A 27,822-nucleotide genomic window follows, 5' to 3' on the forward strand; every position below is an offset into this window, starting at 1 on the left:
TTTTTCTGTGTACACTTTTGTTTTATGCTATTAACCAAAAATGCAGTTGCATTCAGAGCATGAGCTTGTTGCTAGTCTATCTAAATCACCCGCTTAACAGGGTTATTGTGGATTATTGTGTAAGGTATTGTTGATTACAGTTGGATATTACCTGCCACATTGTCAGGCCTTCATCAAACCTGCTGAGGGAAACATGCGCACAATGGGAAACAGACAAACTGTCACTCAGCCCGTGCTGAGCCATCACCGCCTCTCCCGCTTGCCTGTTTGATTAAAGTCCGGCATCCCGTGGCTGTACACCTCCACCAGTACCCGACAATGGGCTATTTCCAGCATGCTGGCCATGGAGTGAAAAGAGCGAGCCCAGTCCACACTCCAGAGCACTGACCGAAAGCTGATTAGATTTGAAACCAGTTACTTAGCATAGATGGGTGACTTTGTTTGTGAGGCTTCCGTGGTTTCTGAAGGGTGTTTAATGTGTTTGGCAGGGCTGTGTTTTGTGATGTGGAATTAACATGTTAGTAACATGCTAAATCATGTTTGTAGCTTGCTTACAACATATTCATTTACAGTTACAACATCACATCAACTCATGCTAGAAACATGTTTGCAATATGAAATTTCATACTAGAAATACATTACCAACATGTTAGCATGCCAATTGAAACATCCTAGCAATATGTATTCATTACAATGAACATGCCTATTCATGCTAACATGCTACTATTTCATGTTGAACACATGCTAGCTACATGGTGATTTGATATTCATGCTACCAACCTGATAATTCAAGTCAGATGCATGCTTATAACGTGCCAATTCTTGCTAAAAACATGCAAATTAATGTTAAAAGCAAGTTATTGATGCTTATAGCATGCAAATTCATGCTAGTAAGAAATTTTTATTCATGCTAAAATCAAGCCCAGTCTGACTGGCGGAATTGCTAATTATTGTTAGCAACATACTAATGCATGGCACAGACACGTTAGAAGTACACCAGACATGCTAACAAAATATTAATCCACACAAAAACATGTCAATTCATGCTACAAACAGGCTATTCATGCTTGAAACATACTAATTCATGCTAACAACATGCTAATGAATGCTAATTGCAAATTCATGCTAAATACAGTGACATTGTGCTATCTCATAGAAGAAACATGCTAATTTATGCAAGTAACATGTTAGCAGCATGGCACTTATTTTTAAAAACTTGGTATCTCATGCAAGCAACATGCTAGCAACATGTCAATTCATGTTAGATAGCAGCATGCTAATTAGTTATGCTGATTAATGATAAAAGCATGCTAAAATTAATGCTTACAACCTACTTATTCAATCTAGAAACATGCTAGCAACATGATCATTTATGCTAGCAACCTGTTAGACAGTGCCTAGTCAACCAATTGGTGCACTGAACAAAGGCTGATTACAGACAATAAGTAGCTTAGATGGGAGATTTTGTTTGCAAAGCTTCCCTGGGTTTTGAAGGGTGTTTAATGTGTTTGGTGAGGCTGTCTTTTGTGATGTAGTATTTGGTGGGATCACTGTCGAGGGGCTGATGATGTGTGTCATTACAGCCACAGGCCATGTGGGCTGTGAGGACAGCAGAGTTGGACTTGTAAGAGTTTAGCACTTTAGATTCTTCTGCACAAGGTTCCAACACTAGCACAGAAATAAGGTGAAAAGTGCTATGCAGTAATGGAGAATCAGGGTAAACAGCACTGAAACATGGTGTTTACTGGAAAAAACAGTATTTTCTGGTCAGCTTTGAGTGGTTAAAATGACTCCTGAATGAGCTTCTCACTTCACACAAGCTTTGGAAGGAAAGTGCTGTTGAAGTACAGGCCTGTTTACAGCGAAACTAATTGTAAAGGTAGATTTGTTTTTTTCTTTTTTATGAGAGTAGGATTGCTATACTTTACACTTGTTGAGTAGAGGAAATGCAGCTTTCAAGGTTTATTATGAGCCAAGTTTACATTAGATGTGAATTTTGTACGACAATACAAGTAAGAGCAATAAACTAAGGCGCCATAGAATTGTTTGATGAAGTCAGTTTTCTTTGTTGTACTGATTGATTTACAAATTGATACTTATATGTGTAGTTTGGCCTATTTAATAAATTATCAAAACCATTTATTTGTCATGTTATTAATAATATTATTGAATAATCAATAAAACAAAAATCCAAATAATACTGTTACTAAGGCTATTCATTATGGATGCTCCGATCATAGGGTTTTTGCAGCTGATACCAAGTACTGATTCCTTGTCATGGTGATCGGCTGATACTGAGTACCGATTCTGATGCTACAAGCTTTATAATGCCTAAAGCACATTTTCCCTCTAAGTATGATATTTAAGTGGAGATCTCTCCTTACCTAAGAAAATAAATGAAGGGTGTTGCATATAATCCCTTAAAGGTGCAGTTGGTGATCTGCCACAATTCTAGCCTGTTAGCATAAATCTCTGAAACACAGTCCCTCCCCTGCTGTCCAAAGCCACGCCTCCTGAAACATGAGCATGCGCACCTTAAAGATGACAGCAGAACCCTCTCTCATGTGTTGAGCTAAAGCTAAAGCTTGGTCGGCGGGGTGCAGGAATTACACTTATTACTAAGCCATACTTACATACTACTTCTGACTGAATTTTCAGAGTAGCGGTAAACAATATAGTAAGCGCGTCACAGGTCATCATTGTTCAGAACCCTACTGAAAAAAAAAACAGCTTAAACCAGCCTTGGCTGGTTGTCTGGTTTTAGCTTGTCAGCCAGGCTGGTTTTAGAGGGGGTTCGGCCACTTCCAGGCGGGTTTCCAGCCATTTCCAGCCTGGTCTTAGCTGGTCAGGCTGGAAAATGACCAGCTAAAACCAGCTTGACCAGCCTGGTTTAAGCTGGACATACAGTAGCTGGTTTTGGCTGGGTTCCCAGCCTGGCTAGGCTGGTTTAAGCTGTATTTTTCAATAGGAAAATAAACCAATATGAACATAAAACCAACTTCACCTCAGTAAAGCAGGCTAGGCGGATTAGCGCTATTTACTTATGTTTTGTTGTTAAACTAAATAAAATCTACATTATCGATGCTGTAAAAGCTCCCTTATGAAAATGAAAATAGTCACCATAATAAATTAATTGACATGTGTAGGCGACGCAGTGGTGCAGTATGTAGTGCTGTTGCCTCACAGCAAGAAGGTCGCCGGTTCGAGCCTCGGCTAGGTCAGTTGGCATTTCAGTGTGGAGTTTGCATGTTCTCCCTGTGTTCGCGTGGGTTTCCTCCGGGTGCTCCGGTTTCCCCCACAGTCCAAAGACCTGCGGTACAGGTGAATTGGGTAAGCTAAAATTGTCCATAGTGGGTGAGTGATAAGTTGGCGGTTCATTCTGCTGTGGTGACCCCGGATTAATAAAGGGACTAAGCCGAAAAGAAAATGAACGAATGAATGAATGAATGAATGAATGAATAATTGACATGTTTAGACTGAGAGCATCAGTCGGTGGTATTACATTAGATCCTGCACTCAAATCTTTACACTTCATGATAGCAAACACATAATTCAGACACCCGAAGCACAATTAACACTTTGCCTGTTATTAGACGCTGAAGAGGTGCTTGTCTGGGTTGTTGTGAATGTGTACCAGATGCACAAACCTGTTTATTCAACCAGCTGTATCACAGGAGAGTGGATTTCCCTTTTAGATTTAGTGTTTCATCATTAGGCGAGTAGGAAATGTGAGGGTGGTTACTCTCATGATAGTCTGGAAATGGTCTGGAAATGCTTTGAATGGTGAAGGACTGCCCAATGTCGCCATATGACTGACAGGTAAAGCAGCCAATCACATTTTGTCTTCTTCTGCATCATGTTTAGTGGCATAAAAATGTACAAATCTGTGTGTATACAGCAAATCTCAAACATTTAAAATCATTACTGGCACAAAATTACATACAGTTGAAGTCAGAATTATTAGCCCCCCTGAATTATTAGCCCCCCTGTTTATTTTTTCCCCAATTTCTGTTTAATGGAGAAAAGATTTTTTTTTCAACACATTTGTAAACATAATAGTTTTAATAACTCATTTCTTATAACTGATTTATTTTATCTTTGCCATGATGACAGTAAATAATATTTGACTAGATATTTTTCAACACACTTCTATACAGCTTAAAGTGACTTTTAAAGGCTTAACTAGGTTAATATGGTTAACTAGGCAGGTTAGGGTAATTAGGCAAGTTGTATAATGATGGTTTGTTCTGTAGACTATCGAAACAAAAATAACTTAAAAGGGCTAATAATTTTGACCATAAAATGGCTTTTAAAAAATTAAAAACTGCTTTTATTCTAGCCGAAATAAAACAAATAAGACTTTCTCAAGAAGAAAAAATATTATCAGACATACTGTGAAAATTTTCTTACTCTGTTAAACATAATTTGGGAAATATTTAAAAAAAGGAAAAAAAATCAACGGGGGCTAATAATTCTGACTTCAACTGTAAATAAAAAAACACTACTGGCACATCAGTCATCAGGGCAACGTTTTATTGTTTCTGCATGCAGAAAAAATATAACAAAATTCATATTAATATATTATGTTGGTCATTAAATTATTAAACAAGTCAGGTGAGGAGGAGAACATATTGGTTCCTAAAAGCAATGTCCTAGGGCCCGTTTACACTGTCAGGTCTTGATGCTCAATTCCGATTTGTTGCCTATATCTGATTTTTTTTGCCTGTCTGTTTACACGTTCTTTTAATTGTGACCCATATTTAATTCATGTGTTTACACTTGCCATACAATTTATGACATCACACATGCTTAAAGGTGGGTTCTAGCATCTGTACCACACTAGCCATGATGGAAGAAATTGTCTTGCTGTTAGCTCTGTGAAATATGCAAAGTTCGCCCAACTTTAAAATGATTTTGAGGTGGAGGAGGGAAAGGGCCATAGTCGCAACTTGGGCCTATGGTGTATATATGGTGTCCTCCACCATTAAGAGGAATTTGTGGGTACGAGAGATCTCAGGTCTGGTGGGAGCAAATTGTGGCAGGATTTAATGAGGAGCAGTGGGTCCAAAATTTTAGGATGAGCAAAACAACATTTGATATGCTGTGTCAAAGCTTGTCCACATACCTTGTTTACCACATTGGTATGTCCACACACACTCTCTCTTTTATGTCATTAAATTGTGGATAAGTAACACATTGTTGCAAGTTTATTGACATATAAACAGAATGCCTCAATAAATCCGATCCGCCTGTTTACATGATAGTCGCATTGTCACATGTACGATTTATATCTGGTTTATTTCCACATATGAATGAGGCCTGAAATCGATCTCTGAATATCCGAATGCATGCATTTTGGGGTTTTTTTCATGCTTACACGGTTATAGAACAGATCCGATCTGTGTCATAAAAGAGAAAAAAAATCGGAATTGGGTCACATTTAACTGGCAGTGTAAACGTGGCCTTAATGTCTTAATTGGGACATTTGTATAATTCATTGTATGGGTGTAAAAAGTATGTGTATAATGTGATGGCTAGAGTAATGCTCTATGCTACAATTTTAGTTTCACTAGATGAGACAGTAAAATTGAGTCTAGAGCATTTGTAAGCAAAACACGTAGGAAATCAGTAGCAAATGTGTGTAGATTTAGTTTTAATATTCAGTTCTTTTGAACTGAATATTAAACAGAAATTGAACCAAGAATATTATTACTTACTATTATAGAATACGCAATTGTACAATGGTGTGCAGTTTGCTGACAGATATGCCAATATGAAGCACCGGTTGAAAACTGTATGAAGCAAATCTCATTACTTTTTTAATTCCAACAAGCAATGCAATTGCTATGTCAGGGTATGCTATTTCATTTTTGCAGGTATATGTAGGTGATATTGCCTTCTTGTTTACTGATTTTCCATAATAGACATATATGAGGAGTAAAACTCAAAAAATTTATATTTTTGAAAACCTTAAAATATGTCAAACGATCAGCCAGTCTTGGGAAATAAAAACTTTTTGCTATGTCAAGTCAGTAAACAAGTTCAAATATCTAATTTAGATTCCTCTTTAAGTGCCTCAAGCTAAACTCTTAAAGAGTTTATAAACCTCCCTTACTAAAATTCTGGCATTTAGTCTTGAAGAAAGCTCATCGTCACCGATGTTAACGTGACAGCTTTCTTCAATTGACTGTTAAATAACTGGTACATCTCTTAGAATTTAGGTCAAATTCATCCAATGAGTGAATGACTTGAATCTGTGGAAGTGTTTTTCCAGAATAGTTTGCTGTACATGCATCAGACATTTAGCTAACAGTCCTTGGCATGAAGTCTAAGGCATTTCACTCCAGCACCAACAGGAACAGTTTTTCTAGTTTATATAGGAGTCTGTGCGGGAGCCACTGACCTGTCAGTCCAAATCCTCCAGCTGGACAAAGAGTTTAGCCACCAAATTACCTGTGATTCTCCTGCAGTGAGACGTGCTGCTGTGCTGCAGACACTTGTAATCTCTTGGCAACATCTTTGGTCTGTCTGCTGTCCGCTCAGCATCTCTCTGTTCCTACACGTCTCTTCTTGTCCTCCCGCTTGTCTGTCAGTCCATCTCTCTGCCCGCTTAGCCATCTGTCTATTTCTCAGGCTGCCCATTTCTTTCAGCGCTTACTCTGTTAAAGACACCGACATATGTTGTGTTTTGGATGCTCGTGGAGTTTTAACCAACCAGCAAGACATTGTTTTGACTTCAGTTTTGCCAAAAAAACAGCAGTCAGACCAGCAATAAATAAACCTGAACCAGCATAATACTTGACCAAAGTGTTTTATTTAATCCTTATCTTACAGAAACTGTATCCTATCCAAAACCCCCAAATATTAGGTATACTGTATTCCTAGTGTATTCTACATTAATGTATACACTTATCTGATAAAAGTCTGGTTGCCTATCCAAGTTTTTGGAACAACAAATAATAACTTGACTTCAAGTTGATCATTTGGCATCAGAAGTGGCTTATATGAAAGGCAAAGGCCTCTAGATTATGCTTATTTAACCAAAATAAAATATGTTTATGCCTTGATTGTTAATGATTTAATTAGGACAGTAAGGTCTGATTTTCCTTAGACAAATATCTTCTCACTTAACAGAAATAATGTACAGTATAGAATATAAAGTCATGCTGCAGTGGAAAAAGAATTAATATTGTGCATAACTCCCTTGAGCTTGGAGGATCGCATCCATACATCTCTGCAATGACCGTAATAACTTGTTAACAAAGTCATCTGGAATGCACTCTTGCAGGACTCGCAGAGTTAATCAAGATTCCTTGTATTCATTTTCAATACCTTCTCCTTCATCTTACCCCAGACATGCTCAATAATGTTTATGTCTGGTGACTGGGCTGGCCAATCCTGGAGCACCTTTGCTTTTAGGAATCAGTTAACAAATTTTTACTGTCACATTTTTTTTTGCCAATTCAACTGTTAAAATGACAGCCAATTTTTACAGTGCATGATAGTTAGAAGAATGTAAACTATATTTATTAATGTTAAATATTATTCTCACAATAAATATATGTTAACAATTTTAAATTAACTATTACATTTTTCCACAATGGAAGTGAAAATCCTATGGTTTGATTTTCTTACTGGTAAAAACTACAATGTTTAAAAAAAAACATTTTTTCCACAAATCTCCAAGCACGCTCTTGCTCCTGGTAGCAGCTCCCCTGGGCAGCAGCTTAAAAACCTCTGGTCTTCGCATCAGATGTTGGTGTTATCTTCACAAGCTCATGTCTTATTCTCAGAATCTCATTCATCTATTCTACCTGGTTAGAAGAAAACACAGCTTCTCAGATGATAAAGCAAACAGGAAGAGGTTTTAGCATTTGCAGATGCATCCCTCTGGATCTTCAGTAATCAGGTTAGGGATGAGAGCGTTTGCCTGCCGGACACTGATAAGGTGATTACACACAACACCCTCTGTATCTGCAGCTGCTGCTTTTCTCAACACTTCACCATGATGTTGAGTGAAGCAGCAGAGCAGATCAGACATGCGGCAGTCTGAAGATTAACATGCGCTTGTGTGCACATATATATAGTGCATTCAGAAAGTATTCATATTGCTTCACATTTTCCACATTTTTTTATGTTACAGTCTTATTCCAATATGGATTAAATTCATTTATTTCCTCAATTCTTCACACAATACCCCAAAATGAAAATGTGAAAAAGATTTTTTGAAATTGTTGCAAATTTATTAAAAATAAAAAACCTGAAAAATCACATGTACATCAGTATTCTCAGCCATTGCTCAACACTTTGTTGATGCACCTTTGGCAACACCTCTTTGCAGTACCTCTCAAGCTCTATCAGGTTGTTTGAGAGGGGATGGTGTACGGCCATTTTCAGATCTCTCCAGAGATGTTCAATAGGACTTAGTTCTGGGCTCTGGCTGGGCCACTCAAGGACATTAACTGAGTTGTAGTGAAGGCACTCCATTGATATTTTGGTGGTGTGCTTTGGGTCATTGTCCTGCTGGAAGATGAACCGTCGTCCCATTATCAGGTCAAGAGCACTCTGAAGCAGGTTTTCATTCAGGATGTTATCATTTAGGATTCCCAATAGGCATATTGCTGTAACTGCATTCTGTAAATCGCTTATGATTAGTTTAAATAAATGAATCCTTGCTAAATAACTTTTTAATGTCAGTGAAAAAGCTGATTGGATCATCATTATCTATAAATAAAGCTATATTATAAAATAAGGCTTCATATTGACCCTATGATTGGTGATCTGAATCTTTATTGGCTGATTCTTCCAAAAATCCTGAAAGCTGTGAAGATTGTGTGTGTGTGTGTGTGTGTGTGTGTGTGTGTGCGTGTGTGTGTGTGTGTGTGTGTGTGTGCGTGTGTGTGTGTGTGTGTGTGTGTGTGTGTGTGTATGTGTGTGTAAGGCATCCCTGAAGGCCACTGCAAAGCCTGGGTATAAAGTGTGTGGATCAATGCGAGTGTGTGAGTGAATGTTGAGTTAGCATTTGAATTCCTCCGTGTATATGGTTCAGAAATATCATCTTCAGCGTCTTATTATTGCTCTCTGGAGATCCCAGCATACACTTTTGATGGAGAAGTGTTGGATTACTATGAACAGTACTATAAAATCATATCAATATACTGCAATTATTTTTTGTCCTCTTGTGTATTATTTCAGCTAATGTATTATGATGCTACATGCAGCTAGGTCTTATTTATTTATTTATTTATTTTGAAAATAGCATATAATAAATAAGTGTTTAATAAATACCGTAAATGTATTTTATTTCATTATATTTACTTAAAACATATTTGTATTTTTAGGTTTTTTTATAATTAGTCACAATTATAACATTCACTTCTTGAATCTTTTGATTAATCTCTCTATATGTCTGTCTGTCTGTCTGTCTGTCTGTCTATGTCTATCTAATCATAAATTATAGTTGAACATCTATCTAATGGTTTAAATTGTATAGACTTCATATAAATATTTTATTACATATTATAATTTGTAAAATATATAAAACTTAAATTGTTCTTTGTGCTAATTTATGAAAATCAAAATTTCATTTACATTCACAAAATTAATTCAAGTTTTCACAATCGTTTGATATAAAAGAGTATTCCTTTCTGAAATATGACATTTAATCAATGTAGTATTGGTTGTTCCACTGGCTTGTTGTGAAAATGTAGCCCCGTATACATTTCTGGTGAGCGCAAATTATGTAGCCTGTAGCTACGTATTGCTGCATTTCATCTGTAAAACTAACTCTAGGGGGGGGTTGGGGGTATGACGCCATCGACAGCTTCTGTTTCTTTTTGTGTTACCTCCATGTGGCTTTTCCGCTGTTACCTGTTTGCTCAGTAGCTCGCCATGTATGTTGGGTGACACAGAGAAGGGTTGACCGCAATGACGGGGTGCAAGTCTGGCAAAGAACGGTTCCAGAAAGCAGGTAAAACAAAGACAAAAGGCAAAAAATTAAATAAACAAGTAAATAACAGGGTGAGAACATGGTAAGATCTGAAACCTGGTAAAAATCAGGTGGCCACGAGGGCTTTTCTAGATTGCTTTTGAAAACACTGTCGGTTGGGTTTAGGGAAGGCAGTGGACAGGTTAATCGGTGCTTTGGAAAACACTATCGGTTGAGAAGGGGGTGGGTGGGGGAATCGATTGGTCTGTCGGTCGGTCAGTCAGTCAGTCAGTCAGTCAGTCAGTCAGTCATTTGACAGCAGCCACTGGTAGATTTATGTGAGAACAGCAGGTGCGGCACTCGCAAGAGAAATTTGAGATCTGAAAATGTGTACACAACGACCTCTGGTGGATTCATGAAAACAAAAACTGCAAAACGTACCTCCTGGGACATATTTCACGCTCTCCAGAAATGCATATAGGGGTACAAATCAATAATGAGCCTGGTTTTAATTTTTTTATAGTGTATTAATTGGCCTGTTATGCCAAATATGTTCCACAAACTGAAATATTATGGCTTCTTTTGTATAATACTTTAACACAATTCATATTATAAAACGTGCGATATAATTAAAGATGATTTGACAAAATTAATTGTTTATTAAGGATACATTTGCTGTAAAAATATATATAATATGTACTTTATTCATGCCGCCATCTTGTTTTTCCTAAGATTCATAAGCATCTCTTTCACACACTTCTGGATCCTCTCTGGAGTACACTGTTGGTCAGGAAAGTAAATATCGACTAATCTGCTCTCTGCTGTGATTGACAGCTCTACTCTGATAGCCAGCAGCTTAAGCACATTTTGGGATGATTGTAATAATGTTCCTCTGCTTTCGGTGGTGTTGTTCTCATTCATAAGGGACTCGGTTTGCCAGGTCGTTAACACTCGTCGTTAACACTAATAGAACAATGTGTTTTGTGCCTCTCACAGGATCTCGAGGTTCATACAGTAATCAGCACGCACACCTGGGGCCTGAACTGAGGCCTCTGCAGTCTCCCGAGCATCACATTGAACCCATATATGAGGACAGAGTCTACCAGAAAGTCCCCATGAGGAGCCTGAGCCAGAGCCAGGGAGAAACCCTCCCTCCGGCCCATACAGGAACATACAGGAATAACACAGGTACTGCTTTCATAAGTTTCAGCCTTTGAAAATACAAATGTCTCTTCAAAATATTTCCTTATTTCTTTTTCAGGACATTAAATTAATTTAAAAACTGTTACACACTTACATCATAAAATTAAATTTTTATAAATAATTGTAATGGTCTGTAACTGTGTGTTTGGTTGTATGTGCCCTGCATGGGATCACCCTAAAATGAAAATTCTGTCATGATTTGCTCTCTTTGTTTCAAACCTGTTTGAGTTTCTTTCTTCTGTAGATCACGAAAGAAGATATTTTGAAGAATGTTGGAAATGGGAAGCCATAGCATTTTTTTTTCTTACTATGGATGGCAATAAGCATCACACAAATACACTAAACTAAGATAACAAAAATTAGCTTATTGAAAAAATCCATTGTTTGGTTTACGTGTAAAACAATAAACCAGCTCTGCAAGTAAACTACACTCACCGGCCACTTTATTATGTACACATTACTTGTAACGGACCCCCTTTTGCCTTCAGAACTGCCTTAATCCTTCATGGCATAGATGCAGCAAGGTACTGGAAATATTCCTCAGAGATTTTGGTCTATATTGACATGATAGCATCACGCAGTTGCTGCAGATTTGTCAGCTGCACATCCATGATGTGAATCTCCTGTTTCACCACATCCCAAAGGTGCTCTATTGGATTTAGGACTGGTGACTGTGGAGGCCATTTGAGTACAGTGAACTCATTGTCATGTTCAAGAAACTAGTCTGAGATGATTTGCGCTTCATGACATGACGTTATCCTGCTGGAAGTAGCCATGATAAGAAGTCTACACTGTGGTCATAAAGGGATGGACATGGTCAGCAACAATATTCAGGTAGGCTGTGGCATTGACACAATGCTCACTCGGTAGTAATGACCCCAAAGTGTGGCAAGAAAATATCTCCCACACCATTACACCTCCACTACTAGCCGGAACCGTTGATACAAGGCAGGATGGATCCATGCTTTCCTGTTGTTGTCGCCAAATTCTGACCCTGCCATTCTAAGTTGGGGCAGAAATCAACACTCCTCAGGCCAGGCAACATTTTTTCCAATTTTCTATTTTCCAATTTTGTTTTCAGACCAAACAAAATGTTTTAAATGGAAACAATGGCAATGGCAAATAGCATTTTTTGCTATATGTACTGCATTTATAGCACAACATGCTATAAATACATGTTTAACACTGCAAAAGATGCTCCATGTTACAGTCAATGCCATTGCCTTCTAGAATAGAATAAAAGAGAACATCCAAATCAAGTGAAGAGAAGTGTAAACTAATTATTGTGATCAAACATTTGCCTCATTAAAAAGATAAACATTTCAGCTGAAGGATAATCCACTTACCTTCAAGACTGTGTTATGATCTACAGTACATGGCACTATTTTTATTGTGAGGATTAGGCTAATCATTATTACTCATCACTGTTGTTGTACAATAATATAATATGTTCCATTATGTAACAAGATGAGTATAGAAATGATTATGAATAGTTAGTATGTAAAACAATAGCAAAAGATATAAATCTGTATGTTTTTGTTACATTAATCAGTGTCTAGCACACCTTCATCAGGAAATATGAACCATAAGATGTTGCTATTACTACATGAAATGTGGACAGTTTAACGTCTAAAAATATTTCTAGATCTACATATGCTGATGTTATTTCAGTTATTTCACCTTTAATTTATAAATGTGTAAACAATTTAATTGCTCTTGCATCTATTGTGCGAGCTGTCTCTTTAATGGTTTGTTTTATATACATGTCACTGCTGACTGGTAGGAGAGAAAACAAATCTCAAACCCTGTTGCACATCAAAACATGTCATTCAACCTGGAAAACATTACACACCGTTTTGAGCCTGAACATGACTTAAGTTAATAAGTTCAAATGCTGGGTGAAATCATCATAAGGGACAAAAATCTAGCTGTGAAGATCAGCTTACTCCATTTAAGCCATTTATGACCTTACTCTGATAAAGGAAAATGAGTTAACGCACTTACATGACCACATGCATTGTCGGCATACTAAGCATGCATAATCGGGTTAAGAAAATGCATGTAAACACACCCAATGGCTACCGGTTTCCAACATTCTTCAAAATATCTTCTTTTGTGCTCGACAACAAAAAAAGAGAGAAGGTTTGGAATCACTTGAGGGTAAATAAATGGTGAGTACATTTTCATTTTGGGGGGAGCTATCGCTTGAAGTGTGTTAATCCCCAAGTTACCAACCTCCAGGATTTCTGCAAGAGAGCCAAATCCTTAGAGAGCATTTATCCAGATCGGACACGGTTGTTGCTCTCAGCCAAGTGGCGACCTCATTAGAATTAATCTGAGTTAGAGCACACCGCACAGTCTGTGTTTATAAGTGTGTGTGGGTTTAACTTAGATGGTTTCACTTGTCTTGCCGTATCATAGTGAAACACCTCAGCAGTCTTTTTCAATTAGCTTATTGTTCCTCTTATCTTGATTTTTAGTTCAGGTGTAGCACGTTAATCTAATCCGCCTCGCCTGTTTTGTTGATGCTGATTTTAGTTCTCATAGAGTAAGAGTGTTCGTGTGAATTGGTGGTTGGAATCGTATTACATTGTATTCATTTAAATGTTTGTTTGAACGTTTACTTTTAGTTTGAGTAAAGTAAATGGTATGTCATGATTTATTATTCACTTATGTTGTTTATTAATAAACAACTGCCAATAATTTGATATTATTTATTTATATTCAATTTATAATAATAAAAATGCTATTTAATTAATCAAATATGTTTAATTTTAGACTTTTGAAACTTCTGGTCACTTTATTTTAAGGTAAAAGTCTCACTATTAACAAACCATTACTTTACGGAGACTCGGAAGGTAACTCAACTCGGCTCAATTTATTTCTGGAGCACTTTCAACCAACCATTGGTACCAAAGTGCTGTTAACACATAATACATGCAAACATACAAGGAACCAAAATACATAAACTCACAACATATGATTAAAAGCTAAAGAAAATAAGTGTGTTTTCAGTGACCTCTGAAAAGACTCAAAAGTTGGAGATGTACTTAAGTAGAGTGGAAGATCGTTCAAGTCTTGGAGCTGCTACTAAAAAACTCTATCATCTCAACATTCAAGCGTGATTGCTGAACTTCAGAAGTCAGTGGGGTGGGAGAGTCATGGTAAAATATATATTTTTACATTTTTGCGTTCCCTCGCAAAGATGTTTTGCATTTCCTCGCAAAACAGTTGTTCCACAAATACTTCCTGTTCACTTCATACCATACCTGTCAACATTGAGATGTGAAAATAAGGGATATGCCCAGCATTATAAGGGATATTATATTAGTGTTTTACCATTCTATGCCATTCTCATCCTTACATTAAGTATTTTTTCGTATTTTTTATCTTGAAAGCACGTTAGGGAATGCAAAAATAAATATATTTTTATGACTTAGTTTTTTTTCTCCCACTCGTTTTTTTTTTCTTTCCCCACCCATTTGTTTTTCTTCCACCTGTTTTTTTCTCCCACCATCACGTCTCTTCCGGGTCTCTGTATTACTATCAATTTTAACACAGTAAACTCCTTATTGGCTGTGTATTGATAACTATAAAGGTAGTAGTTAGGTCTAGGTATTAAAGTTCTTATTAACTGGAAGGTGCAGCATTTTTTTTTTGTATTGTGTCGTTCAAAGAGAAACATGGGCGTGACTTGTTTTTTCAACTGCGAGCTGATTGGATGGTGTAAAGTAGGCATTTAATTCAGAAAGTTTGGAAAAAGGCTTTCGGAAACACCTATCCTTTCTGTTTGTTGTCATAGTGATGCCAAAATGACAGTTGGAAGGGCGGGGTTGAGTATGTTAGCCACGCCCAATGCCTCAGACAGGCCTAATCTGAGAATTTAACTGAAAACTTGAATTTTCAAATTTCAAGGGCAATTTCAAGATTACAAGGGAAAACTATTTATTTATTTTTTATTCAGTTTTTTGTTAATGAGATAGACAGATGAATTGTTCACCACAAAACTAACAATGCGAGCTAACAAAACCAATATGGTTAGTTTTGATTTCATGTGTACTTTAAGTATGATTAGGGTTGTAAAATGAGATCATGCTATAAGCACAAATCAACAGCCTTATTAATAGGCAGGTAATAAGCCAGTTGTTAAAGTGTTACCAAACTTTTTCATTCATTCATTCATTTTCGGTTTAGTCCCTTTATTAACCTAGGGTCGCCAGAGTGGAATGAACCGCCAACCAAACTTTTTATACTATATAAATATTACATAATATAATACTTTTTTTATCATTTTAATTGCATTTTCTTGGTTTCAAAGACCATGAAGTGATTTGGAATTAAATATCATGATCTTTTGAAGGCAGTTATCCAATCAGAATCAAGAAATACTCCACAAAATATTCTCACCTGGCATAGTCTTGCACATAAAATCTGTACGGTGTGTCTTAATTGGGGTCTGCTGTGGTAATTTCCTCTGCTTGCTGCAGTCTTCCAGTGACCTTTGAGAAATGGAGCTTGTAATGTTCCTCCGGGACTTTATTCCTTCTCAAAACTGTTGCCTCTGCCTAATGGTATGGCAGCATCAGCAGACTGGTGAAAATTACGCTCTGTCTCTTCTGGCTCTCACATATCACAGGCTTTTTATTTTCCCACCCTCAAGATGTTCCTGTGCTTTAAAAAGAAAATGGAGAGCCATGGCTTGCTTAGATAAACACAACAGAACAAGGGCAGTGTTGTCTTTTTTTCTCCTATTGAATGGTGCTAAATACAATTAAACAGGTAAATGAAGCAATTAAATGGGTGTCATTGCAGTGGTTTTCTGTCTGAAGCTAAAGGTCAACATAGCTATAGTGGTAAAGTCTGTCTGCTATGCATCAAATTAAAACTGTTTTAAAGAACTGAATTGAAGGCATTATATAATCCCGCCCGAGCACTGCTATTAAGAATTCAGTTTCATAATGCATAAGTTTGCAGTATTGAGTCATTTTGTTACAGCTGTGTTGCATTCATTACTGTGTGTGTTGCTGAGTTAAGCTGTATATCTTTAGACTTTAAAGGGACTATATTTATATGCCTATAATTATAAGATGTAACACAAATCTACTATGAAAAATACATTCAATCATTAATTTTCTTTTCGGCTTAATCCCTTTATTAATCTGGGGATGCCACAGCAGAATGAACCGCCAACTTATTCAGCATATGTTCTACGCAGCAGATGCCCTTCCAGCTGCAACCCATCACTGGGAAACATCCATACACACTCATTCCTACACATACAGTACAGACAATTTAGCTTACCCAATTCATCTATTCCACATGTTTTTGGACTTGTGGGGGAAACTGGAGCACCTGAAGGAAACCCATGCACAGAAATGCCCACTGACCCAGCCGAGGCTCGAACCAGGCACCTTCTTGCTGTGAGGCGACTGTGCTACCCACTGTGCCACCGTGCTGCCAATGTAATACATCATAAAGTGAATTTGAAATGTTATAAACTAAAATATAAGTACTAGGATAGAATGATTAAGGTTAAACTGTTTTAATGTAAATAATTTAATATGAAAAATTAACTGCTTAAATTAAATCTGTGATGTAGACCTGTCACAACTCGCTATGTACAGAAAATATATGACATCATTGCTGGCAGTTTAAAGGTGCAGTATGTCAGTTTGACACCCAGTGGTTGAACTAAGTATTGCACTCCTGGATCAAAACACATTTCCTGGATTCCTTCTCCAACGTGTTCATGCAAGTGCAGGTTGCCAGATTGACGTGAATGTGCCTGACTATCAAAGCTAAAGGCTGATTTAAGCCTGATTTGAATTATTTTCTAACTAAAAGCAACGACAAGCGATTTCTATGCTAAAAGGAGTTTTTGTCCTAACAACATCCTAAATGTTTATTTTATAAATGACTATTTCCATTTTGTGTGCTTTATTCAGTATTAAATGCTAATAATGTGAGTTTGAATGCCATTTTACGTGACATTTATTGCCATATATTAAAAGCAGCAGCAGATAGTCTACCTCAGATCTTGAAGATAAAACAAACCATTTGAAATTAAACTTTGTGACAAATTTCAATCATTTAGCATGTACAAAGAATAATGTTAAAGATGTTTATTATATAATAGTTAGTTCATAAACCCTACCATTTTGTTGGAGTGCAGTAAGTGGACTATTCTGTGCTTCTGAATGACTGTATTTAACAGCCAAATTTCTTATCGCTGCAAATCTCCTCACGTAGAGTGTTGTTAGGACATGGGGTTACAATGTAACCTGCTCACTTAATATTTATGCTTGTAATATTATTATTATTTGCTAATTAATAACTTCATGAGGAACTCTGACTCTGCGTCTCATTTCGGGGCTCCAACTGTCCACTGGAGGTCACATTTTCAGTGTGGGCACATGCTTGAGAGCATTCCTGACTGAATTAATCAAATACGCTGTTTTCCATGAAGGCAACTCGGGGTGCTGAAATATAATATAATAAAACATACTATAATAAATATAATAAAACAAAGACAGCCGTTCTTCAGCATTGTTTTTAAGATAAACAAGTATACTCACTTAGCATGTTTCTTAAATATCTGCAGACATATTGTGGTGTTTTTATGCTTTATAAGAGTCAAAAACATACATACAGCACCTTTAATTTATTCGCCAGTGGGAGATTAATCTTTAATAAAAGATTAAAGGTAATAAAAAATACATAAAATGAAAGCACATCTAAGGCTGAAGTTATCTACAAAATTCAATTTGAAAGAGCTCTTTGCTGCAAGTTAAAGAAAGCAGGAAAATAGGGGATGAGACTGCCTTGCGAGCACTGTCAAAATATTTATGAATATTAGGATCTGTTGGCTGATTTTCTCTCTTTCTTCGTTTTATTTTTTTCGATTGCACACTTGGCAAATGATCAAATCAAGTCAGAATTGGCGCACTGCAGTCGCACCCCGATAATAAACAGGCATTTTGCAGCCAGCAGGTTTCAGCTGTGGCTCGAGATGTCTGAAACTCCATGATAGCATTCAAACTGACATCGAGACGCCTAACAAACACTCACAAAGGTAGCACAAGTCTCAGGATTTTAAATTATTATTTTAATATGTTCCTTAAGATTCACTTGCAATGATAATACCGTTTTTTTAACACTCAAAAACAAATATGCATACAGAAATAAAAATTAACCCTCATCCTGACCCTCTTGGTGAAAGGGCCTGATTTTAAGGCATTAACAGCAAGTGTTAATCATTAATTAACACTTAACACACTGCCTTACACTGACAGTATTAATTTAACAAATACTAACACTAAGTACCAATAAAGCACCATTCTTTCATTTTCCTTTGGCTAAGTCCCTTATTTTATCAGGGGTCGTCAGAGCAGAATGAACTGCCAACGGCATATGTTTTACACAGCAGATGCCCTTCCAGCCACAACTCTGTAATTTATGCACATCTTGGCGTTTCTATCAACCATTTTTTTAATGCGCAAATCCAAATTGCGCATAAAATACGTGGATGCTAATGTTATCTTCCAAATTTCACTTTGGTGTTGCAAAAGTGAGATTTTGTTTGGGTGCTATGCCAAAAATAGCCACCATGTGGCACCTTTTTTTTTAAAAAATGAATTGTCCAGTCACAAATTGATAATACATAATGTTACATTGTCAAAAAAACCATGACCAAATCTCGAATTAAAACCTTTCCAAAGATCAGAGCAGCATTTGGTTATAAAAGTGTGTAGCAAATTTTGTAAAATTGAGAAAAACTTTATATTTTCCGTCAGTGGGGAGGAACCCACTGCAGGTTTTAAAAGGATGTTTAATTTAATTTAATTTAATTTAATTTAATTTAATTTAATTTAATTTAATTTAATTTAATTTAATTTAATTTAATTTAATTTGAAAAATAAAAAGCATGAATTAAAATTTTGCTGTAGACTAATCACAACTCAGTATGCAAATCTCTGAGATCATAGCTGGCAGTTTAATTTACTCACCGGTGGAAGATTAAACTTCAATAAAACGTTAAAGTTGAACAAAAATCCATAATCCACTTTGGCACCATACATTACACTTTTTTGGCTCCCTTTTTTAATAGTACCAAACACAACAGTGCGGTAGCAAAGGAGTGGAGCTAAACTCTGATAATGCTATTGGTTTCCAGAAAATACAGAGAACAACAACACAGCCACACATGCCATCTTAAATAGACCTCAAGCTTAAACTAAGCTCATCGTCTTGTGACAAAGATCCACATATAAGAGCAGAATCTGCTGTTTGTCCTCTATTGATGTTTATGAGCCTTACACATTTGAAATTAAGGAACTGGGTTTTTCATAAGATGTGATGTATAAACGGGCCATGTGGCTTTCTTCTTAGAGCGAAAATGACATTGATCTCAACTTTCTGATTGGCTTACATTGCATAGAAAACAGCATCAATACCTCTCACTATTGCAAAGTGTTGTATTGCAGTAAGCATTTTGACAACAACATCCATATGAAAAAACACATCTCACAGACAAAGCATTATGAAAATAATAACTTACATATTTAACGCAGCTGCTGTCAGATCCAGTCCAGCTGACTGTTTGTCTCCCCACTACACTGCGCCTCGACTACAAAACTGTCTGCAGTCAAATGCTCTGAAAAAAGCATGTAACCCTCCAAAATAATCCGTGACACCTTTAAAAATAGACCGTCCACTTATTCCTGACACTGAAATCCTCCTGAAGTCAGTACAAAGACACATACGAGCTGTTAAAAGTGGATGCATCAAAGCAAAACTTCTCTTGCTTTTTATTTTGTCCAGTTTGTCAACAGACTCATGTATGCATAGAGAATGAAAAATAATGCTTGTCTATGGTATTTGTCAATAGCAGTTGTTATTATATACAGCTTTAATTCATTCTAAATGCCAATGGGTGGAGTCAATTCTCTGTGGGTGGAGTCTATTTTCTGTAGGCGGAGTCTATGTATTACACCACCTCACTGGCCAATCAGATCGTTTTATAGCTCGATTAAAAGGATGTTTATAATGAGGACGCGAAACTTGCCGGATGTGTTAATAAAACAAAGACCTCTTATGTCACAAGATCTAAGCAACTTTGATTTCAGATGTCATGACCCCTTTAATGCGATCAAGGTCGGCTCGCCGATGAAGCACCTGAAAGTGTGTGGCGGTTTATGAGGAGTCTCTAATGAGGCCGTATGTCGTCTCCTGTTTGATGTCACATCATTGCTCACTTCGTCTGCGAGTTCATTGACCTCACTTTTCTTGCTGTCTCTGTTCTTCCCATCGCGTTTCTTCCCCTCGCTAAGTGGCTCATTAGATGCGCAGATGAAGTACAGGGCTAATGACGACATTAGAGGCCGTCACAGATACGCCGCTAACATGTAGCAGCTGTGTTCTTCTATTACACCTCTGTCACTCACTTCTGTGGAGATAAAGAGAGAGATTTATGGCCACGTTTTAGTTTTATTTATTTATTTAGTTCTGTTGGGACAGATGATGTTGTTTGGGCGACTGTCCTGCTTGGGATCCCCAGGTGGAAATGACTGGAGCAATTTAGGGCAGTTCAGGGCCAGTGCCATCACACTTAGATTAGAGAGACTGAGAGGTCGACCGTTGGGCACTTTTATGCTCACAAATGCATTTGTGAGAAAAAAGAAGCATTGTGGTCTTGGCACAGTGCCTCGCATGATGTCTTTTGTGCAAACGAGGAAGGCATGGGCTCAACAAAATGCCATGAAAAACAATTGAAAAGTGTTTTCAGAATTCATAGAGAGAAAGCAGATCAAATATTTGCAGAGAATAACAGTGACTATGACTAACACAAAGTCAAAATAGTCACATAATAATAATAATAATAATAATAATAATAATAATAATAATAATAATAATAATAATAATAATAATAATAATAATAATAATAATAATAATAATAATAAATAAATAATAATAATTCATTTTATAACTATTTAAATATTTTTTACATAATATTTTTATCTTAAAGCATTTTAGCATTTAGCATTTCAAATATTTAGTGGTTTAGGTTTCATTTTATTTAACTGTAATAACCCTGGCTCTAATTAGATTGATATTTGGAATAACAAGAACTGCATATATTAAGAAAAGCGCTATCATACTGTAATGTTGCTGACGAAGGAGCTGAGGATCCAAATGCAAGGTTTATTCGAGAAAGGTCAGGCAAGCAACGGTCAACACAGGGGCAAACATATTTATACAAGCAAGCCAGAGTCATGGTCCTGAACAGGTTAATGGTCAAAGGCAAGCAGTAGACAGGAATAAACCAAACAATCAAGGGTCAACATGGCAAGACAAGGCAAGGCAAGGGAAACGCATCGTAATGTTCACAATAACAGTTAAACAAGACTTAGCACTGGTGTGTGTGTGTGCTGTATTTGACGTCCATGTAATCAGTCCATAACGATCTTCTGGCTGCGTGTGTGCATGTGTAATCAAAGTTAAACAGGAACAGGTGTGTATGAAGTGCATGACGGAATTTGTAGTCCATATAATGGTGGATTTGTAGTTTTTTTGTGAACTGCGTGTTTACCAGCGATCTACAAAGATTAGATTGCTGGTGATTGTGACACATACACCAAGTCCAATGCAGCAGCAGGCACAACGCAAATGTTTTCCTCCTATTTGTGCGCCCATAGGAATTCTGGTCTGTACAAAAAGTGCATTGTTGACGTGTTGCTATTTTGAGGCAATTGAAATTGACAGCATAATTAACCATCTAAAAGCTGGTGTGAAGTCAATTTAAAGAGCGCATTAGTGTTACATGCTTGTAGGTGAGGACTAAATTAAGATTATTGTCTATATAAATATATATTTTAAGAAATGCTACCTCCTTCCACGGCTTCTTCACCTCAGCTGGCTTTGGAGTCCTGCTCTTTTTGTAGATGGTCTGCTCACACATTTCAACCTTGTGCACACACAGAACCATTTTCTTGCTAAAGTTCAGTTTTATTCAGTTTTTCAGAGACTTGTACAAAGTTTACAAAATCTGCCTTGTACAGTGGGGAAAACAAGTATTGAACACGTTTTTCTCAGAAAACATATTTCTAAAGGCATACCTGTCAACATTGGGATGTGAAAATAAGGGATATGCCGACCATAATAAGGGATCCCCCCCCCCCCTCTTTAAAAAAAAATAATAAATTACTAAATATGTAAATATGTAAATATGTTTGGAGTGGTTTCAATGTTAATAAACAGTTAAATGGTGAGTAATATGTTTATTATTATTATTATTATTATTTACAAAGAAAAATTAAATAGTATACATTAGCAAACAGTTCAGCTTATTAAAATTAATAGCTATTAAAATGAAATAGAATCAAGCTATCAAATCTCATCAGCCGTTTCTTCACTGTATAACTTACACATTCTGATTAAAGAGCAAAGGATGAATCTCTTATTTACTTCGATTTTTATTTCGTTTGATTACATTAAATAACAGGTGTCACTTTAAAAATGCACACATCTAGCATTATAATGAAAGCTTTTGATTGCTTTCCTAACTTCTTATGCTCATTTAGGACAAAATTAGTTGTGTTTGACAAAAACCCACCAAGATCGACATGTTTAGATGTTATTATTATTAATTATGTGTATATGTCTGTTTAAACACACACCCGAAACCCAGACTTTCGCTCCGCTTCAAATCGCGTGTACAGAATCTGTTTGGGAAACAGCATCTATATATCACTATGAAGCGCGTCAGCTGACAGTCATGCTGTTTTGAGGATTGCAAATGAAGGGGAGACAGCACCTGTAATGAAAAAGAAAGGGAATCCCGCCATTTTTATATTTATTTCAAAGTGTTTTCATGCCTAAACAAAGCGAATGCACAGAACAGACTCGCATTTAAGAGTAAGGGGTGGCCCCTGGTGGTTCGGCGGTATGGGTTGCATATAGGGAGGCTGGGCTCTTTAATGTTTATTTGCCACTCTTCAGAGAAGGACTGAAAATACGGGAAAATACTTTTACAGGATGATAGCGGGATAGAACTGTAAAGTACGAGAGAATCCCGGGAAAAACGGGAGGGTTGACAGGCGTGCTAAAGGTGCTGTTGAATTGAAATTTTCACCAGATGTTGGTACCAACCAAAGATATCCATTTATGCAAAGACAACAAAACTAATTAGTTTACAAGTCAAGTTCTGCGTAATAAAATGAAATGAAGCAGGGAAAAAGTATTGAACACATGAAGAAAGGAAGGTATAAAAAGGCAGTGAAATCTCTCAGTACTTATTCAGCAACCCTCTGCCCTTCATCATTGAAAAATGAATATTAGTTTTAGACCATGTGCTTATATTGGTAAAAAGAGCCCATAGTTTTAAGCAAATAGACATATATTTTACAATAAAGAAAGTATTTGGAGAGGACATGTGTTTAATTTAAATCTCATTTAACAGTAGTCTTCACTATGCAACTCATAATGTTGTATTTGTCTTTTGTTTTTTTTCTTTGAGATGAGATGTGATCCGACAGCATTTGCAAGATTCCCCCAAATAGTTCTCTATCCATAAATAGGAACTCGCCATCATGATGACAGTTTCACATCGTATTAGTTTGGTCCATTATGGTTTCCCTGTAATGCTGATTCCTTTCAAGCACCGTATTCATCATAAGTTTGCATATCTGGGAATCAAATATGATCTTGCACAAAGCTCCAGATAATGCGAACGTGATTAAGCCTCCTCATAGCCTTTCATTCGGCTGCAGCGCCATCACATGATCTCTCATTCATTTCCAGCTCTGAAATTCAAACTTTATGAAGTTAATTAGGCTTTGTGCGAGTGGGACTGGAGGAGCAGCGAATGCGCTGAAGAATGTGCTGAAAAGACTAAATCTGGAAGCGAGTGAGGAATTAACCCGAGCTTGAGGAAAGTGCTCTATCAAATGCTGATGGAGCTTTTCTGCTCACATCCATGTATAACTGGACTTGCTTTCTTACAGAAAACCAGATTGGTACCAAAACAGTGAGCTTTTGAAGGTTTTTGACATATTTCAACATAAAGGTGTGCTATATTTACACTAAAGCATGGTAAACCAAGCTTGCATTTCAGACTGTTGTTTTGAGCCATGGATTAAAGGTAATAACGTTATTAAAAAGAGTAAATAATACTCTGTTTCTCACACAGACTGATTTTTCTGCTTCAGAAGTCCTCAGTGTATCATTAAATGCCACAAACATTCATATTGTTTTGCCTGTGTTATTATTATTATTGATATTATTATTTTGTTGAGTATTATTATTATTATTATTATTATTAATATTATTATTATTATTATTATTATTATTATTATTATTATTATTATTATTATTATTATTATTATTATTATTATTATTATTGTCTCAATGTGACAGTGGCCATTGATTTGAATTTAATAAATCACCAAAGACCATGGTTTCTGAATATGCATCTGAACAGGAGATAAGGCATGATCTCATGACGAGAGCTGCTGGGTGGCTTCAGAATGAGGAAGAATCCTGGATTTTACCTCAGTGGTTGCAGAAACCTCGCTTCGAGAGTCTAAAGCAACACTTAAAGTTGAAGTGGAAGAATAAGAGAGAGCATTTCAGTGACTCTCGGCAGTTGTGCAGTTTGAAGTGAAGAACAGAATGTGCTCTTTAGACACTGAAGCACTTGTTCACCGGGTGCTTATATGATGGCGCTCACCACTGTATGACTTAAATCAGTCCATTTGTTGAGTGTGTGAGTCTGTGTGTGTGTGTGTGTATGTGTGTGTGTGTATATATATATATATATATATATATATATATATATGCATGCATGCAGTTGAAGTCAGAATTATTAGCCCCCTCTTTGAATTTTTATTCAATGAATATATATATATATATATTTTTTTTTTTGTAGATTTTTTAGTAGATTTTAGTATATTTTTCTCTAGTAGTCAGCTTAAACTGCCATTTAAAGACTTCTCTAGGTTAATTAAGCAAGTTATGGTAATTAGACAATTGAAAAAATATTGCTTAAACCTGTAATTGCAAAACTTTTTGACCTCTTAGATATTGTTTTAGGAGGCATCTGATGTAGGAATTAAAGATTTTTCACATTTTTTATGTTTTAGCAAGTTTTAGGGAAATGTTGGAATATTGCAACATTGGGCCTATAGTTGTGAGCAGAACTTCTGTATTTGTACTCACTTTGTCTGAACAGGTATACAGTGCATTTATGTGAGCATCCATTTGCAGGGTTATTCACTTATTTATCCCCATAGCAGTATATATCATAAGTAATAATCACACAACAATCATAATTTTTATAAATAAGCATTTATTAATAAAAATATTTGGGAAAAAATGGTCACATTCAGTGTGGTTTGAATGTGTTTACTTGCAGCGATAGTTCCTTAGACAGTTCTTTTCATCTGAAAAGCACAGATGACACAGGTGAAGTAGTTGTTTGCGTAAATTTTGTAGTTTTGACCCTGTGGAAGTGTGAAGGCGAGCTTCATCACGACATCACCTGATATCCAAGTTCAGATTTGGCTTGTGATATTCCATCTACACTCCCTTGATACACATCAAAATCACCTGCATCTTCATTCTCTGAGACACTTGCATCCATTTCAAAATCGCTCTCTCCATATTGGACTGCAGCAATCGCATCCTGCACACTGAAGAGATGGCCTTTCTGCACTTATGGCATTCTGAAACTGAAAAAGTTTGGAAAAATGTAATTAAATATACTGTACTATACTGGGAGGAAACCCACGTGAACATGCAAACTTTACACAGAAACGCCAACTGACCCAGCTGAGGCTTGAACCAGCAACCTTCTTGCTGTGAGAAGACAGTGCTACCCACTGCGCCACCGCGCCGCCCTGGCTAATAATATTGAACCTAAAATGTTATTTATTTATTTATTTATTTATTTTACGTATTATAGGATAACAGTACTGTGAAAATCGCCCTGCTCTGTTGAACATCCTTTAGGAATAAAAGAAAAAAGGAGGGCTTTTAAAAACTTTTACTTCAATGTATGTCTTTTCTTTTTATTCATTCACTCTCTTTTCAGCTTAGTCCCTTTATTAATCCGGGGTTGCCACAGCGGAATGAACCGCCAACTCATCCAGCATTTGTTTTACGCAGCGGATGCCCTTCCAACCACAACCCATCACTGGGAAACACATACACACATTCACTACGGACAATTTAGCCCACCCAGGGGAAATCGGAGGAAACCCACACGATTGCAGGGAGAACATGCAAACTCCACACAGAAACGCTAACTGAGCCGAGACTCGAACCAGCGACCCAGTGGCCTCCTTGCTGTGAGGCGACAGCACTACCTACTGCACCACTGCTTCGCTTTCTTGTCTTTTTATTACAATAAAATTAACCTACTCAGAACTGGATTGGCAAGCAATACATTTTCAAAAACATGCTATTTTGCAGTTTTATTATATTGATATTATATTATTATTTTTTGCTATTGTGCTTTTCGGAGATTGATCTTTTACATCGACTCAATCAACAAATCCCTAATCCATGTCCATAAAAACATCATTCTGTGCATTTACCTGCTGATCTTCAGTGGGATTTTGTTGTTTTGAGTCATTCTTACATTTGTAATAGCTGTGCTTTAACTAAAGTATACCACTGTTTTTTGCTGAGCTTTCAGGATGCATTAATTGCTCAAAGTCCAAACACATAATTTGTGGAGATCAGCAGTAAATTCCCCACTGGGAAACTCAGTTCACCTCAGACCTCAATATAACAGCTTGTTCCAGATGTTTTATAGGATGAAGCACCTGGAATATATGTGCTTTGACTGTTCTCCTGAAAACGTTTCTTCTTTTCTTATTACAACACACATTAGAGCAAATGCAGCTGACTTTTCAATGTTTCATTTGAATTTGCAAAAATACAAGAGCTACTTGATTCTGAGCTGCTGAATTAAACAGATTTTCCTCTGCATTTGCTTATTCATGGTATGTCAATTGTTGACAATTTGATTTGCAATTTTTTAGGATTTCCTGAAGTGCTTTAAAATAAATCTCTAAATAAGCAATAAATATTCGGTGTATATTAGCAGCGAGGTGATTAACAATTTCCTTTAGCTTGTGAAGCTGCAGAGTACCACTTTAAAGAATGTTATATGTACTCGTAAATTCAAGAAGAATCATTTTTTATTGAACAATATGTATAATTTATATATAAAAGTACTAAATAAATATGTATAAATTAAAAATGTCTTTTGAATATTTTTTTATATATATTAACTTTTATAACACGTTACAATAGGGTGTTGTATGTCTATTTTTAGCTATTGTATCACTTTTATTCAATTTGGTGAATATTAAGTAAACCGAAGTGAGCAAACTAATATATACTGATGGTGATATTTTATATAAATTGAATCAATTATTAGTATATTTTAGATTAAATTAGATAAAATTATAGATATATTGAATATAAATGTCAAACAAATGTAATGATTGCATGTTACGTTTTTAGTTATAAATAATAATTTTAATATTTGTAAACTTAAATATAACTACTGACTTATATTTTATTATTTTTGTATTTATAATTGTTTCATATAATCATATACACGTTCAATATAGGAATTTTAATATATATATATATATATATATATATATATATATTTAACTATA

At 36.2% G+C, this 27,822-nt stretch overlaps 1 protein-coding gene across 1 annotated transcript in view; it reads left to right on the forward strand.

Moving 5' to 3' along the window:
* The window catches only part of ctnnd2a (catenin (cadherin-associated protein), delta 2a), a 644,499-nt gene that overhangs the window by 298,777 nt on the left and 317,900 nt on the right, over window positions 1-27,822 (forward strand). Inside the window, 1 exon segment of the mRNA XM_056450831.1 lies at window positions 10,925-11,116. Coding sequence (XP_056306806.1) covers window positions 10,925-11,116 — 192 coding nt within the window.

Source organism: Danio aesculapii, chromosome 24 (genome assembly GCF_903798145.1).
Source record: "Danio aesculapii chromosome 24, fDanAes4.1, whole genome shotgun sequence".
Lineage (NCBI taxonomy): Eukaryota > Metazoa > Chordata > Actinopteri > Cypriniformes > Danionidae > Danio > Danio aesculapii.